General features: G+C 45.6%; 2 protein-coding genes across 7 annotated transcripts in view; one reads left to right on the plus strand and one right to left on the minus strand.

The window, feature by feature from the left end:
- The window catches only part of MTMR6 (myotubularin related protein 6), a 29015-nt gene extending 22196 nt beyond the window's left edge, over window positions 1-6819 (minus strand). For both annotated transcript variants that reach the window (XM_038761728.1, XM_038761727.1), the window contains exon 1: window positions 6733-6819. In XM_038761728.1, the coding sequence (XP_038617656.1) occupies window positions 6733-6756 (24 nt within the window). In that variant the 5' untranslated portion in view covers window positions 6757-6819. The remainder of the gene's footprint in view (window positions 1-6732) is intronic.
- A 3737-nt stretch (window positions 6820-10556) lies between these two features.
- NUP58 (nucleoporin 58) overlaps window positions 10557-17025 on the plus strand; it is a 45142-nt gene continuing 38673 nt past the window's right edge. For 3 of the 5 annotated variants that reach the window (XM_038761525.1, XM_038761527.1, XM_038761523.1), the window contains exon 1: window positions 11998-12130. In XM_038761525.1, coding sequence (XP_038617453.1) covers window positions 12024-12130 — 107 coding nt within the window. In that variant the 5' untranslated portion in view covers window positions 11998-12023. Of the gene's footprint in view, window positions 10677-11996; window positions 12131-17025 lie in introns of those variants that run through there. The other 2 variants (XM_038761524.1, XM_038761526.1) reach the window with 2 other exon arrangements.

Raw genomic sequence — 17025 nt, forward strand, 5'->3', positions numbered from 1 at the left:
CCACTTGTCTGCTGTGTGACCTTGGACAAGTCACTTAATTTCTCTGTGCCTCCGTTACCTCATCTGTAAAATAGGGATCAATTCTGTGAGCCCCATGTGGGACACGGACAGTGTTTTTTTTATATATTTGTTAAGCGCTGAGTTAGATACAAGCTAATCAGGTTGGATTCAGCCCCGTCCCTAATAAGGCTCATGGTCTTAATCCCCATTTTACAGATGAAGTAACTGAGGCACAGAGAAGTTAAGTGACTTACTTATCCAACCCGATTTCTTTGCATCCACCCCATTGCTTAGTACAGTGTCTGGGACATAATACGCCCTAACAAATATAATATTATATAATATTATAATAATTATTATTATTGCTCCAAGTCTCACGGCAGATGGGTGGCAGAGCAGGGATGAGAACCCAGCTCCTCTTACACCCAGACCTGTGCCCTAACCACAAGGCCATGCTGCTTCCAACCTGAGTAGCTTGTATCTATCCCAGAGCTTAGTACAGTGCCTGGCACAAATACCATAAAAAAAAATCTACTGTTTAAGGACGTGTTTCTTTTCGCTTGTCCTGAACCAACCACTTTCAACCTCTGCCCAGCCGTCGGAGAATACGGAGAACAATAATTCCATGTTTTCTCCCCTTTTCTCAGGATTTTGTACACTATAATAGTGCGTTTTCACCATCTATCCAGGAGAAATTGGAGCAGTGGAATTCCTGATGCTCAATCTGGTCTCGATTCCCTCAGATCCCGCTGCCTCCGCCTGGGCGCTTGACCAGATCTCCGGGATCCTTATCTAATCAATCAAGCGAACAATGAATTTACTGAGCGCTTACTGTGTGCTGAGCACTGAACTAAGCGCCTAATCCTAATGTGGCAGCGGCTGTCTGGGCCCAAGGAACCACACCCTCCTTGCTGTTTCTGCCACTGTCCAGCTCTGGTCTCTTTAGTTGTGCCGAGGACAATGGCATACTTTGGTTGTCTATCTTTGCTTTGGTTTTCTCCTGCTTTTCTCAATAAAGTGGAAAACCCCCCGAGCCCTTACTAAGCCACTGGGTGTCTCACTCACTGTGGTTTAGGAAGTGGGCGAGAAGGGCATGGTGGTGTCTGCTGCTGCTGTTACTGAGGGCTCCGAGATATTGCTGTTCCAGGACCACGGCCTGCATCTGTTCTTCGCCATCTCCCTGCATGAGCCGCTCGGCACTAGGGAACTGGGGACCCGTGGACAAGAGATTCGCTATCCACAACATCTTTTTCCTTTTTTTAAAATGGTATTTGTTAAGCAATTACTACGCACCAGGGTAGATACAAACTAACCAGGTTGGACACGGTCCGTGCCCCATGAGGGGCTCACAGTGTTAATCCCCATTTGGCAGACGAGGGAACTGAGGCACAGAGAAGTTACTTGCCCAACGTCACAGAGCAGACAGGTGGCGGGGTCAGAATTAGAACTCAGGTCCTTCAGCATCCCAGGCCTGAGCTGTCTCACGAATGCAATCTCCTCATCAGCAGCGGCAGCTTCGAACCCAAAGGCAGCTCTCCTGCAAGCAGCATTTTCTAACAGGATGGGGGCCAAGGCGCTGCACTATTGTTAGCGGGCCTGTCACTGGGGTGAGAGTTGACTCACGTAATCTGGAGAGAATTCAAACTCGCAGTGTCTCTGGTTGTTTATGACTTCCATAAAACTGTCCCTGAGTTTATAACGAGGCCAACTGCAGCTTTGCTCTCGGAAACTCCATTGTTTATAATACCACACGCCTATTCTAAAAACCTAAAATAAAATTCTACCTATGCCTAAAATTAAGAATCGTTGTTCTCTATGGAATACTGCATGTAGGCCAAACAGCCATTGCTTTTACTCCTATGCTTTTATCACCTGACTTACAATAATGTGACAAAAGTTATTTTTAAATAACCCGTCTCCCGGCCTCGAGTCTCTATCCTTTCCAATTCATACTTCTTTCTGCTGCCTGGATCATTTGTCTAAAGGGTTATTCTTCCCACTCTTCTCAAACCTCTTACCGTTACCCATTCCTCCCAGATAAGCTCTTCTGCACACTCCACTTTCTTTCTGTAATTTATTTTAGCGCATCTCCCCGACTAGACTAGCTCCTCGAGAGTAGGGATCTCGTCTACCAAAGTCTATTGTACTGCGTTCTCACAAGCACTTAGTAGTACAGTGCTCTCCATGGGGTAGGCATTTCAAGAAATACTGTATCGATCCATTGGAAGTTGCTTATTTTGATAGTTTCATTCCAACTCGTACTAAAAGGACGAACTCTTGAGTGAAACGTTCAGCCCGCTTTTGATGAGAGAAGAATATTAAACAGTTGGAAAGCCCACAGATTTCTAGCTTCTACTTGGGAAGTGTGAAGGTGACGGGAGCGATTACCACCACTTCCCCAATGGGCAGGGCATGATGCGTGATCTAAATTCGGCATAACTCAGGAAGTACAGATTATTGGGAGGGTCCCTCTTTGGCTCTGCTGAGCCCACGCCTCGTACCTCTCTTGACTTCGAGTTCTGCGAATTTCCAAGCGGACATCTGGATACTGTCCTGCCTCCCACGGTCCTGGCTTTCCCTTTATTAGGTTGGTTAAGAGAGGAAGAATTTTTGAGGAAAAATGGCTAAATGCTTTCACTTGAGAAATTAAAATGAAAGGGGGTCAGAGTTCAATTCCTTTCTAACCTGTAAGCTCGTTGTGGGCAAGGAACGTGTTGACCAACTCTATTACTCTGTCCTTTCCCAAGTGCTTAATCAGTAAGCGCTCAATAAATTCAATTGATTGGTTGAATATTAGGTACTTAAAGGAGAGGGGGAGCATCCAGAACCTCACTGCGGTCTCCCCAATCCCTTTTCAACCTGGCTGGGGATGGGCTGGAAGAGGAGCAAGGGTCGCCAGTCGAAAGGACTCGGGCAACAATTCGACCGTGAGCCCCATGTGGGACAACCTGATCACCTTGTATCACCCCCCCCCAGCACTAAGAACAGTGCTTGGCACGTAGTAAGCCCAAATAGCTATAATTCTATTTGTTCTAACGATTTTGACACCTATCTACATGTTTTATTTTGTTGTCTGTCTCAATCAATCAATCGTATTTATTGAGTGCTTACTGTGTGCAGAGCACTGCACTAAGTGCTTGGGAAGTACAAGTTGGCAACAAATAGAGACAGTCCCTACCCAACAGTGGGCTCACAGTCTAGAAGGGGGAGACAGAGAACAAAAGCAAACATATTAACAAAATAAAATAAATAGAATAGATATGTACAAGTAAAATAAATAGAGTAATAAATACTCTCCCCCTTCTAGACTGTGAGCCCGTTGTTGGGTAGAGACCATCTCTAGATGTTGCAGACTTGTACTTCCGAAGGGTAGTAGAGTGCTCTGCACACAGTAAACACTCAATACAATTGAATGAACAAATGCCATCATTATTATTATTATTACTTCCCAAGCCCTTAGTACAGTGCTCTGCACACAGTCAGCACTCAACAAATACGATTGAATGAATTAATGAATGAATGCTCTGCACAGTTAGCGCTCAATACGATTAGATTAATGTTCTGTGCACAGTCAGCGCTCAATAAATACGATTGAAGGAATGAATGAATGCTCTGCACCCAGTCAGCACTCACTAAATACGACTGAATGAATGAATTAATGAATGAATGCTCTGCACAGTCAGCGCTCAATACGACTGAATGTTCTGCACTCAGTAAGCGCTCAATAAATACAACTGAAGGAATGAATGAACGCTCTGCACACAGTAAGCGCTCAATAAATACGATTGAAGGAATGCATGAATGCTCTGCACCCAGTCAGCGCTCAATAAATACGATTGAAGGAATGAATGCTTTGCACCCAGTCAGTGCTCAATAAATAAATTAGAAGGAATGAATGAATGCGCTGCACACAGTAAGTGCTCAATAAAAACGACTGACTGAACGCTCTGCACCCAGTCAGCGCTCAATAAATACGACTGAACGCTCTGCACACAGTCAGCGCTCAATAAACACGGTTGAAGGAATGAATGAATGCTCTGCATCCAGTCAGCACTCAATAAATACGACTGAAGGAATGACTGAACACTTTGCACCCAGTAAACACTCAATAAATACGACTGAAGGAATGAATGAACACTTTGCACCCAGTAAGCGCTCAATAAATACGACTAAATGAATGAATGAACGCTCTGCACCCAATCAGCGCTCAATAAATAAGATTGAAGGAAAGAATGAATGCTCTGCACCCAGTCAGGGCTCAATAAATATGACTGAAGGAATGAATGAACGCTCTGCTCCCAGTCAGCGCTCAATAAATACGACTGAATGCTCTGCACACAGTAAGCGCTCAATAAATATGATTGAAGGAATGAATGAACGCTCAGCACCCAGTCAGCGCTCAATAAATACGACTGAAGAAATGAATGAATGCTCTGCACCCAGTCAGTGCTCAATAAATACGACTGGAGGAATGAATGAATGTTCTGCACCCAGTCAGCGCTCAATAAATACGACTGAATGAATGAATGAACACTCTGCACCCAGTCAGCGCTCAATAAATACGATTGAATGCTCTGCATTCAGTAAGCGCTCAATAAATACGACTGGAGGAATGATGAACGCTCTGCACCCAGTAAGCGCTCAATAAATAAGACTAACTGAATGAATGAACGTTCTGCACCCAGTCAGCGCTCAATAAATACGACTGAATGCTCTGCATACAGTAAGCGCTCAATAAATACGACTGAAGGAATGAAGGAACGCTTTGCACCCAGTCGGCGCTCAATAAATACGACTGAATGAATGAATGAACGCTCAGCACCCAATCAGCGCTCAATAAATACGATTGAAGGAATGAATGAATGCCCTGCACCCAGTAAGCGCTCAATAAATACGACTGAAGGAATGAATGAACACTTTGCACCCAGTAAGCGCTCAATAAATACGACTGAAGGAATGAATGAATGCTTTGCACCCAATAAGCGCTCAATAAATACGACTGAATGAATGAATGAATGCTCTGCACCCAATCAGCGCTCAATAAATAAGATTGAAGGAATGAATGAATGCTCTGCACCCAGTCGGCGCTCAATAAATACGATTGAATGCTCTGCACACAGTAAGCGCTCAATAAATATGATTGAAGGAATGAATGAACACTCAGCACCCAGTCAGCGCTCAATAAATACAATTGAAGGAATGAATGAACACTTTGCACCCAGTAAGTGCTCAATAAATACGACTGAAGGAATGAACGCTCTGCACCCAGTAAGCGCTCGATAAATACGACTGAAGGAATGAATGAACGCTCTGCACCAAGTCAGCGCTCAATAAATACGATTGAACGCTCTGCATACAGTAAGCGCTCAATAAATACGACTGGAGGAATGAATGAACGCTCTGCACCCAGTAAGCGCTCAATAAATAAGACTAACTGAATGAATGAACGTTCTGCACCCAGTCAGCGCTCAATAAATACGACTGAATGCTCTGCACACAGTCAGCGCTCAATAAATAGGACTGAAGGAATGAATGAATGCTTTGCACCCAGTCAGTGCTCAATAAATACGACTGAATGAATGAATGAACGCTCTGCACCCAATCAGCGCTTAACAAATGATTGAATGAATGAATGAATGCTCTGCACCTAGTCAGCGCTCAATACGACTGAATGAATGAATGAATGAACGCTCTGCACCCAATCAGCGCTCAATAAATACGATTGGAGGAATGAATGAATGCCCTGCACCCAGTCAGCGCTCAATAAATACGACTGAAGGAATGAATGAACGCTCTGCACCCAGTCAGCGCTCAATAAATACGATTGAACGCTCTGCATACAGTAAGCGCTCAATAAATACGACTGGAGGAATGGAGGAATGAATGAACGCTCTGCCCCCAGTCAGCGCTCAATAAATACGACTGAGAGAATGAATGAACGCTCTGCTCCCAGTCAGCGCTCAATAAATACGACTGAAGGAATGAATGAACGCTTTGCACCCAATCAGCGCTCAATAAATACGACTAAATGAATGAATGAACGCTCTGCTCCCAGTCAGCGCTCAATAAATACGACTGAAGGAATGAATGAACGCTTTGCACCCAATCAGCGCTCAATAAATACGACTGAAGGAATGAATGAACGCTCTGCCCCCAGTCAGCGCTCAATAAATATGATTGAAGGAATGAATGAACGCTCAGCACCCAGTCAGCGCTCAATAAATACGACTGAACGCTCTGCACCCAGTCAGCGCTCAATAAATACGACTGGAGGAATGAATGAATGTTCTGCACCCAGTCAGCGCTCAATAAATACGACTGAATGAATGAATGAACGCTCTGCCCCCAGTCAGCGCTCAATAAATACGACTGGAGAAATGAATGAATGTTCTGCACCCATTCAGCGCTCAATAAATATGACTGAATGCTCTGCATAACAGTAAGCGCTCAATAAATACGACTGAACGCTCTGCAAACAGTCAGCGCTCAATAAATACGACTGAAGGAATGAATGAATGCTTTGCACCCAGTCAGCGCTCAATAAATACGACTGAATGAATGAATGATCGCTCTGCCCCCAGTCAGCGCTCAATAAATACGATTGGAGGAATGAATGAATGAATGAATGTTCTGCACCCAGTCAGCGCTCAATGAGTACGAGTGAATGAATGATGAGCAGCAGCAGCAGCAGGCCTGGGCCTTTGGCCTTCCCGCCCCAACCGTCGGCGGTACCTTGGTGGTGCGGATGTGCTCCATCCCTGCCTGTGTCGCGACAGGGCCTGGGCCGACGACGACGACGACAACAACGACGACAACAACGACGACGACATCAACGGCCACAGGCCGCAAGCCCGGCCCTGCCGGTCCCGCCTCCGCCCCCGCGCAGGCGCAGTAGCCGCCGCCGCCTCCACCGCCCGCGTCTCCTAGCAACGTTTCGGGCAACGAGAGGCTGGGCGGGGCTGTGGACAGAGCGGCCCCCTCGGGGCCCCGCCTCCTTCTCTGCAGCGCCCCCAGCTGGCCGGAGGTCCGGTCGCCCCGCTACTGCTCCCGCCGGAGGAAGAGATTATTATTGTTATTATTATTATTATCATTATTGTTATTGTTGTTGTTATTATTATTGTTATCATTGCTGTTATTGTTATTGTTATTATTGTTGTCATTGTTATTTATTATTGTTGTTGTTATTGTCATTGTTATTATTGTTGTTATTGTTATTATTATTGTTATTATTATTGTTAATATTGTTATTGTTGTCATTGCTATTTGTTATTATTGTTGTTGTTATTGTTGTTGTTATTGTTGTTATTGTCATTGTTGTTATTGTTATTGTTATTATTATTGTTGTTGTTATTGTTGTTGTTGTTATTGTCATCATTGTTATTGTTGTTATCATTGTTGTTATTGTTATTGTTGTTATTGTTATTGTTGTTATTGTCATTGTCATTATTGTTATCGTTGTTATCGTTATCGTTGTTATCGTTATTGTTGTTATTGTCATTATTGTTATTGTTATTGTTGTTATTATTGTTGTTGTTATTGTTATTGTTGTTATTGTCATCGTTGTTATTGTTATTGTTGTTATTATTGTTGTTGTTATTTATTATTGTTGTTGTTATTGTTATTGTTTTTATTAGTGTTGTTGTTATTATTGTTATTGTTGATATTGTTATTGTTGTCATTGCTATTTGTTATTATTGTTGTTGTTCTTATTGTTGTTACTATTGTTGTTATTTTTATTATTGTTATTGTTGTTATTGTCATTATTGTTATTGTTATTGTTGTTATTATTGTTGTTGTTATTGTTATTGTTGTTATTGTTATTATTGTTATCGTTGTTATTGTTGTTGTTATTATTGTCATCATTGTTATTGTTATTGTTGTTATTATTGTTGTTGTTATTTATTATTATTGTTGTTATTATTGTTGTTGTTATTTATTATTGTTGTTGTTATTGTTATTGTTTTTATTAGTGTTGTTGTTATTATTGTTATTGTTGATATTGTTGTTGTTGTCATTGTTATTGTTGTCATTGTTATTTGTTATTATTGTTGTTGTTATTGTTGTTGTTATTATTGTTATTGTCATTGTTGTTGTTGTTATTGTTATTGTTATTGTCGTTATTGTTATTGTTTTTGTTGTTATTGTTATTGTTATTGTTGTTACTGTCATCATTGCTATTCGTTGTTATTATTGTTGTTGTTGTTATTTATTATTATTATTATTGTCATCATTGTTATTATCATTATTATTGTTGTTGCTAGTGTTATTATTGTTATTGTTATTATTGTTATTATTGTTATTGTTATCATTGTTATTGTTATTATTATTGTTATTGTTGTTGTTAGTGATAATGATACCAATGCTATTATTAACATCGTTATCATCATCATCATTACCGTTACCGTTATCGTTATTATATACTATAATAATATATGTATAGATGTATATAATATCATGATATATATGTATATTTTTACATATTTATTACTCTATTTATTTATTTATTTTACTTGTACATAGTTATTCTGTTGACTTTATTTGGTTAATATGTTTTGTTTTGTTGCCTGGCTCCCCCCTCTAGACTGTGAGCCCGCTGTTGGATAGGGACCGTCTCTAGATGTTGCCAGCTTGTACTTCCCAAGTACTTAGTACAGTGCTCGGCACACAGTAAGCGCTCAGTAAATACGATTGAATGAATGAATATATAATATAAAATAATATAAAATAATATAGTATAATATAATATAATGTAATATAATGTAATATATGATATAATTAATATAATATAATAATAATTGTTAAGTGCTTACTATGTGCCAAGCAGTGTTCTAAGCACTGGGGTAGATACAGGGTAATCAGGTTGTCCCACATGGGCTTACAGTTTTAATCCCCATTTTACAGATAATAATAATAATAATTTTGGTATTTGTTAAGCGCTTACTATGTGCCAAGCACTGTTCTAAGCACTGGGGTAGTAGATACAGGGTAATTAGGTTGTCCCACATGGGTTTACAGTTTTAATCCCCATGTTACAGATAATAATAATAATAATTTTGGTATTTGTTAAGCGCTTACTATGTGCCAAGCACTGTTCTAAGTGCTGGGGTAGTGGATACAGGGTAATCAGGTTGTTCCACATGGATTTATAGTTTTAATCCCCATTTTACAGATAATAATAATAATTTTGGTATTTGTTAAGTGCTTACTATGTGCCAAGCACTGTTCTAAGCGCTGGGGTAGATACAGGGTAATCAGGTTGTCCCACATGAGCTCACAGTTTTAATCCCCATTTTACAGATAATAATAATAATAATTTTGGTATTTGTTAAGCGCTTACTATGTGCCAAGCACTGTTCTAAGCGGTGGGGTAGATACAGGGTAATCAGGTTGCCCCACATGGGCTTACAGTTTTAATCCCCATTTTACAGATAATAATAATAATAATTTTGGTATTTGTTAAGCGCTTACTATGTGCCAAGCACTGTTCTAAGCACTGGGGTAGTAGATACAGGGTAATCAGGTTGTCCCACATGGGCTTACAGTTTTAATCCCCATTTTACAGATAATAATAATAATAATTTTGGTATTTGTTAAGCGCTTACTATGTGCCAAGCACTGTTCTAAGCGGTGGGGTAGATACAGGGTAATCAGGTTGTCCCACATGGGCTTACAGTTTTAATCCCCATTTTACAGATAATAATAAAAATAATTTTGGTATTTGTTAAGTGCTATGTGCCAAGCACTGTTCTAAGCCCTGGAGTAGTAGATACAGGGTAATCAGGTTGTCCCACATGGGGCTCACAGTTTTAATCCCCATGTTACAGATAATAATAATAATAATTTTGGTATTTGTTAAGCAGTTAATACGTGCCAAGCACTGTTCTAAGCGCTGGGGTAGATACAGGGTAAGCAGGTTGTCCCACATGGGGCTCACAGTTTTATTCCCCATGTTACAGATAATAATAATAATAATTTTGGTATTTGTTAAGCACTTATTATGTGCCAAGCACTGTTCTAAGCGGTGGGGTAGATACAGGGTAATGAGGTTGCCCCACATGGGCTTACAGTTTTAATCCCCATTTTACAGATAATAATAGGAATTTTGGTATTTGTTAAGCGCTTACTCTGTGCCAAGCACTGTTCTAAGCACTGGGGTAGTAGATACAGGGTAATCAGGTTGTCCCACATGGGGCTCACAGTTTTCATCCCCATTTTACAGGTAGTAATAACAATAATTTTGGTATTTGTTAAGCGCTTACTACGTGCCAAGCACTGTCCCTTGTACATAACCCTGATTTCCTGCCCGGCTAGGTGCTATTGAGCTATCCTGGGCAATTCTCCGCCAAAAGGCGGAGACTCTCGGGTTGACCCAACCAAGGGAGGACTAGCTCTTTCGGCTCCAGATGGGTCCAACTGAGTCACAGAGATTTTTCTCCCTCGGATGACCAGTTGGGTTCCAGCTGTTTGCATTGGTCAGTTCCATTATGACATTGGCCGTGCCGCGATCCAACCAGCAATAGAGAGGCTGGCAGCTGAAAAAGAAGGGGAGTCAGAAGACGGCCCACCAGATATTTGAGCTGCCCGTTCAATGGTTGAGCCGAACAAATTATGCCCAAGAAGAAGAATCTGTGGTATTTGGAGCTCATTGGGGATAAGGAGTATGTGAGCACCAAGAGGTAAGGCCCGTCAAGTCAGATCAATCACCACGGCCCTGTCCCCGTCCCTGTGCCTCAGTTCCCTCATCTGTAAAATGGGAATTCGAAGCGTGAGCCCCACGAGGGACAACTTGATTGCCCTATATCTCCCCCAGCATCATCATCATCATCAATCGTATTTATTGAGCGCATACTATGTGCAGAGCACTGTACTAAGCGCTTGGGAAGTACAAATTGGCAACATATAGAGACAGTCCCTACCCAACAGTGGGCTCACAGCAGTTCGAACAGTGCTCGGCCTATAGTAAGCACTTAACAAATACCATCATCATCATCATCATCATTATTATTAAGAACAGTGCTCAGCTCTTATACAGTGCTTGGCACATAGTAAGCACTTAAAAAATACTGTAATCATCATCATCACCATCATTATTATTAATAGTGAGTAACAATAACTATTATTAATAACCAATAATATAGTAATATAATAGGTGTTATATTATATATAATATAAATATATGATATATTATATGATATAATATATTATATAATAATAATACTATTATTATCATTTCTAGAGAAGCAGCGTGGCTCGAAAAGAAAGAGCCCGGGCTTTGGAGTCGGAGGTCATGGGTTCAAATCATTGTCACTTCACTTCTCTGGGCCTCAGTTACCTCAACTGTAAAATGGGAATGAATATTGTGAGCCCCCCGAGGGACAACCTAATCACCTTGTAACCTCCCCAGCGCTTAGAACAGTGCTTTGCACATAGTAAGCGCTTAATAAATGTCATTATTATTATTATTATTATTATTGTTCAAATTGTACTTGGGAAGTACAAGTTGGCAATATGTATTTATTTACTTGTACATATTTACTATTCAATTTATTTTCTTAATGATGTGCATCTAGCCCGCTGTTGGGTAGGGACCGTCTCCCTATGTTGCCGACTTGGACTTCCCAAGCGCTTAGTCCAGTGCTCTGCACACAGTAAGCGCTCATTAAATGCGATTGAATGAATGAATGCTCTGCACACAGTAAGCGCTCATTAAATATGAATGAATGAATGAAGGAGCGGGCGGGGCGCATGCGCGTCCCGCGGCGGCCGGGTCCTTTAAGAGGGGACCTCCGCGCGGTGGGCCGTCTCGATCCCGACGTGCCTTGCGCTGGGGAGGGTGGTCTCGCGTGGTTTGAGGCGGATGGTCTCGCGTGATCTGCGGAGCGGCTTGCGCTGCGTCTTCCCGCCGGGGTGGTGAGGCTGAGGGGGCGGGTGGGCGCCATGACGGTGCGGGCCGCCCCGACCCCCTGAGAGGGCCCGGCCCCGGCCCCTGCCCCGGGCCGGCCGCTCCTCCTCCTCCTCCCGCCATGTCCGCCGGCTTCTCGTTCGGGGCCAGCACCCTCGGCTCCGCCGCGCCCGGACCGACGGCCGGAACCGCCGCCAGCTTTTCCTTTGGCGCCGCCCCCACCACCAGGTAACAGGACCGGCCCGCTGCGCCCAACGCCCGTCATTACGGTACTCGCCATTCGGGGCCGACCGGCCACAGCCCAGCGCTTACAACAGTGCTTGGCATTCATTCATTCATTGTCAATCGTATTTATGAGCGCTTTTCCTTCGGCGCCGCCCCCACCACCAGGTAACAGGACCGGCCCGCTGCGCCCAACGCCCGTCATTACGGTACTCGCCGTTCGGGGCCGACCCCCAGCGCTTACAACAGTGCTTGGCATTCATTCATTCATTCATTCAATCGTATTTGTTGAGCGCTTTTCCTTCGGCGCCGCCACCACCAGGTAACAGGACCGGCCCGCTGCGCCCAACGCCCGTCATTACGGTACTCATCGCTCGGGGCCGACCGGCCGCAGCTCAGCGCTTACAACAGTGCTTGGCATTCATTCATTCATTTAATCGTATTTACTGAGCGCTTTTCCTTCGGCGCCGCCGCCCCCACCACCAGGTAACAGGACCGGCCCGCTGCGTCCAACGCCCGTCATTACGGTACTCGCCATTCGGGGCCGACCGGCCACAGCTCAGCGCTTACAACAGTGCTTGGCATTCATTCATTCATTCATTCAATCGTATTTATTGAGCGCTTTTTCTTCGGCGCCGTCGCCTCCAGGTAACAGGACCGGCCCGCTGCGCCCAACGCCCGTCATTACGGTACTCGCCGTTCGGGGCCGACCGTCACAGCCCAGCGCTTACAACAGTGCTTGGTATTCAGTCATTCATTCAATCGTATTGAGCGCTTTTTCTTCGGCGCCGTCGCCTCCAGGTAACAGGACCGGCCCGCTGCGCCCAACGCCCGTCATTACGGTACTCGCCGCTCGGCCCCAGCCCAGCGCCTACAACAGTGCTTGGCATTCATTAATTCATTCATTCAATCGTATTTATTGAGCGCTTTTTCTTCGGCGCCGTCGCCTCCAGGTAACAGGACCGGCCCGCTGCGCCCAACGCCCGTCATTACGGTACTCGCTGTTCGGCCCCAGTCCAGCGCCTACAACAGTGCTTGGCATTCATTCATTCATTCAGTTAATCGTATTTATTGAGCGCTTTTCCTTCGGCGCCGCCCCCACCACCAGGTAACAGGACCGGCCCGCTGCGCCCAACGCCCGTCATTACGGTACTCGCCGTTCGGGGCCGACCCCCAGCGCTTATAACATTGCTTGGCATTCATTCATTCGGTCAATCGTGTTTATTAAGCGCTTTTCCTTCGGCGCCGCCCCCACCACCAGGTAACAGGACCGGCCCGCTGCGCCCAACGCCCGTCATTACGGTACTCGCCATTCGGGGCCGACCGGCCACAGCTCAGCGCTTACAACAGTGCTTGGCATTCATTCATTCATTTAATCGTATTTACTGAGCGCTTTTCCTTCGGCGCCGCCGCCACCACCAGGTAACAGGACCGGACCGCTGCGCCTAACGCCCGTCATTACGGTACTCATCGCTCGGGGCTGACTGGCCACAGCCCAGCGCTTACAACAGTGCTTGGCATTAATTCATTCATTCATTCATTTAATCGTATTTACTGAGCGCTTTTCCTTCGGCGCCGCCGCCACCACCAGGTAACAGGACCGGACCGCTGCGCCCAACGCCCGTCATTACGGTACTCATCGCTCGGGGCTGACCGGCCACAGCTCAGCGCTTACAACAGTGCTTGGCATTCATTCATTCAACCGTATTTACTGAGCGTTTTTCTTTCGGTGCCGCCGTCACCACCAGGTAACAGGACCGGCCCGCTGCGCCCAACGCCCGTCGTTACGGTACTCGCCGTTCGGGGCCGACCGGCCACAACCCAGCGCTTACAACAGTGCTTGGCATTCATTCATTCATTCATTCATTCATTCATTTAATCGTATTTACTGAGCGCTTTTCCTTCGGCGCCGCCACCACCACCAGGTAACAGGACCGGACCGCTGCGCCTAACGCCCGTCATTACGGTACTCATCGCTCGGGGCTGACTGGCCACAGCCCAGCGCTTACAACAGTGCTTGGCATTCATTCATTCATTCATTCATTTAATCGTATTTACTGAGCGCTTTTCCTTCGGCGTCGCCGCCACCACCAGGTAACAGGACCGGCCCGCTGCGCCCAACGCCCGTCATTACGGTACTCGCCCTTCGGGGCCGACCGGCCACAGCTTAGCGCTTACAACAGTGCTTGGCATTCATTCAGTCGTATTTGTTGAGCGCTTTTTCTTTGGCGCCGCCACCATCGGGTAACAGGACCGGCCCGCTGCGCCCAATGCCCGTCATTACGGTGCTCATCGCTCGGGGCCGACCGGCCACAACTCAGCGCTTAGAACAGTGCTTGGCATTCATTCATTCAGTCAATCGTATTTATTGAGCAATTTTCCTTCGGCGCCGCCGCCACCAGATAACAGGTCCGGCCTGCTGCGCCCAACGCCCGTCATTACGGTAGTCGTCGTTCGGGGCCGACCGGCCACAGCCCAGCGCTTACAACAGTGCTTGGCATTCATTTATTCATTCATTCAGTCGTATTTATTGAACGTTTTTTCTAAGGCGCCGCCACGGCAAGGTAACAGGACCGGCCTGCTGCGCCCACCCCGTCATCTGGATGTCTGCCCGCCACCTCAAACTCAACATGTCCAAGACTGAACTCCTTGTCTTCCCTCCCAAACCCTGCCCTCTCCCTGACTTTCCCATCTCTGTTGACGGCACTACCATCCTTCCCGTCTCACAAGCCCGCAACCTTGGTGTCATCCTCGACTCCGCTCTCTCATTCACCCCTCACATCCAAGCCGTCACCAAAACCTGCCGGTCTCAGCTCCACAACGTTGCCAAGATCCGCCCTTTCCTCTCCATCCCAACCGCTACCCTGCTCGTTCAAGCTCTCATCCTATTCCGTCTGGACTACTGCGTCAGCCTTCTCTCTGATCTCCCATCCTCCTGTCTCTCCCCACTTCAATCCATACTTCATGCTGCTGCCCGGATTATCTTTGTCCAGAAACGCTCTGGGCATATCACACCCCTCCTCAAAAATCTCCAGTGGCTACCAATCAATCTGCGCATCAGGCAGAAACTCCTCACCCTGGGCTTCAAGGCTGTCCATCACCTCGCCCCCCCACCTCACCTCCCTTCTGTCCTTCTCCAGCCCAGCCCGCACCCTCCGCCGCTAATCTCCTCACCATACCTCGTTCTCGCCTGTCCCGCTATCGACCCCTGGCCCACGTCCTCCCCCGGGTCTGGAATGTGCCCAATCCCTCTGCTCATCCGCCAAACTAGCTCTCTTCCTCCCTTCAAGGCCCTACTGAGAGCTCACCTCCTCCAGGAGGCCTTCCCACACCGAGCCCCTTCCTTCCTCTCCCCCTCGTCCCCCTCTCCATCCCCCCATCTTACCTCCTTCCCTTCCCCACAGCACCTGTATATATGTATATGTGTTCGTACATATTTATTACTCTATTCATTTATTTTACTTGTACATATCTATTCTATTTTATTTTGTTAGCGTGTTTGGTTTTGTTCTCTGTCTCCCCCTTTTAGACTGAGCCCACTGTTGGTTAGGGACCGTTTGTATATGTTGCCAACTTGTACTTCCCAAGCGCTTAGTCCAGTGCTCTGCACACAGTAAGCGCTCAATAAATACGATTGATTGATTGACTGCTGCTCCCAATGCCCGTCATTACGGTACTTGCCATTTGGGGCCGACCGGCCACAGCCCAGCGCTTACAACAGTGCTTGGCATTCATTCATTCACTCATTCATTCAATCATATTTATTGAGCGCTTTTCCTTCGGCACCGCCGTTGCCGCCACCACCACCACCACCAGGTAACAGGACCGGCCCGCTGCGCCCAACGCCCGTCATTACGGTACTCGTCCATTCATTCATTCAATCGTATTTATTGAGCGCTTACTGTGTGCAGAGCATTGTACTAAGCGCTTGGGAAGTACAAGCAACATATACAAACGGTCACTACCCAACAGTGGGCTCACAGTCTAGCTCGGGGCCAACCGGCCACAGGCCAGCGCTTAGAACAGTGCTTGGCATTCATTCATTCAGTCGATCATATTTATTGAGCGATTATTGTGTGCAGAGCACTGTACTAAGCGCTTGGGAAGTCCAAGTTGGCAGCACATAGAGACGATCCCTACCCAACAATAAATACGTACAAACATATATAGAGGTGCTGTGGGGAGGGGAAAGGCAAGGCTCGGTGGAAAGAGCCCGGCCTTGGAAGCGAGGATGACACGCAGATAATAATAATAATGGTATTTATTAAGCGCTTCCTATGTGCCAAGCACTGTTCTAAAGCACTGGGGAGGTAACAAGGTGATCAGGTTGTCCCACGGGGGAGCTCACAGTCTTCATCCCCATGAAGGAGGGGTGAAGGAACTGAGGCAGATCCATGAAGCGTTCCATATTTTTTATTCTGATTCATTCATTCATTCAATTGTATTTATTGAGCGCTTACTGTGTGCAGAGCACTGGACTAAGCGCTTGGGAAGTACAAGTTGGCAACACATAGAGACAGTCCCTACCCAACAGCGGGCTCACACTCTAGATGGGGGAGACAGAGAACAAAACATTAACAAAATAGAATGAATATCAATCAATCGTATTTATTGGGCACTTACTGTGTGCAGAGCACTGTACTAAGCGCTTGGGAAGTACAAGTTGGCAACATATAGAGACGGTCCCTACCCAACAGTGGGCTCACAGTGTAGAAGGGGGAGACAGAACAAAACAAAGCATATTTAAAGAAATAAAATAAATAGAATAGATATGTACAAGTAAAATAAATAAATAGAGTAATAAATACATACAAACATATACAGGTGCTGTGGGGAAGGGAAGGAGGTAGGGCTCACAGTCTTCATCCCCATTTTACAGATGAGGGAGATGAGACACAGAG

The sequence above is a fragment of the Tachyglossus aculeatus genome, chromosome 20 (assembly GCF_015852505.1).
Source record: "Tachyglossus aculeatus isolate mTacAcu1 chromosome 20, mTacAcu1.pri, whole genome shotgun sequence".
Lineage (NCBI taxonomy): Eukaryota > Metazoa > Chordata > Mammalia > Monotremata > Tachyglossidae > Tachyglossus > Tachyglossus aculeatus.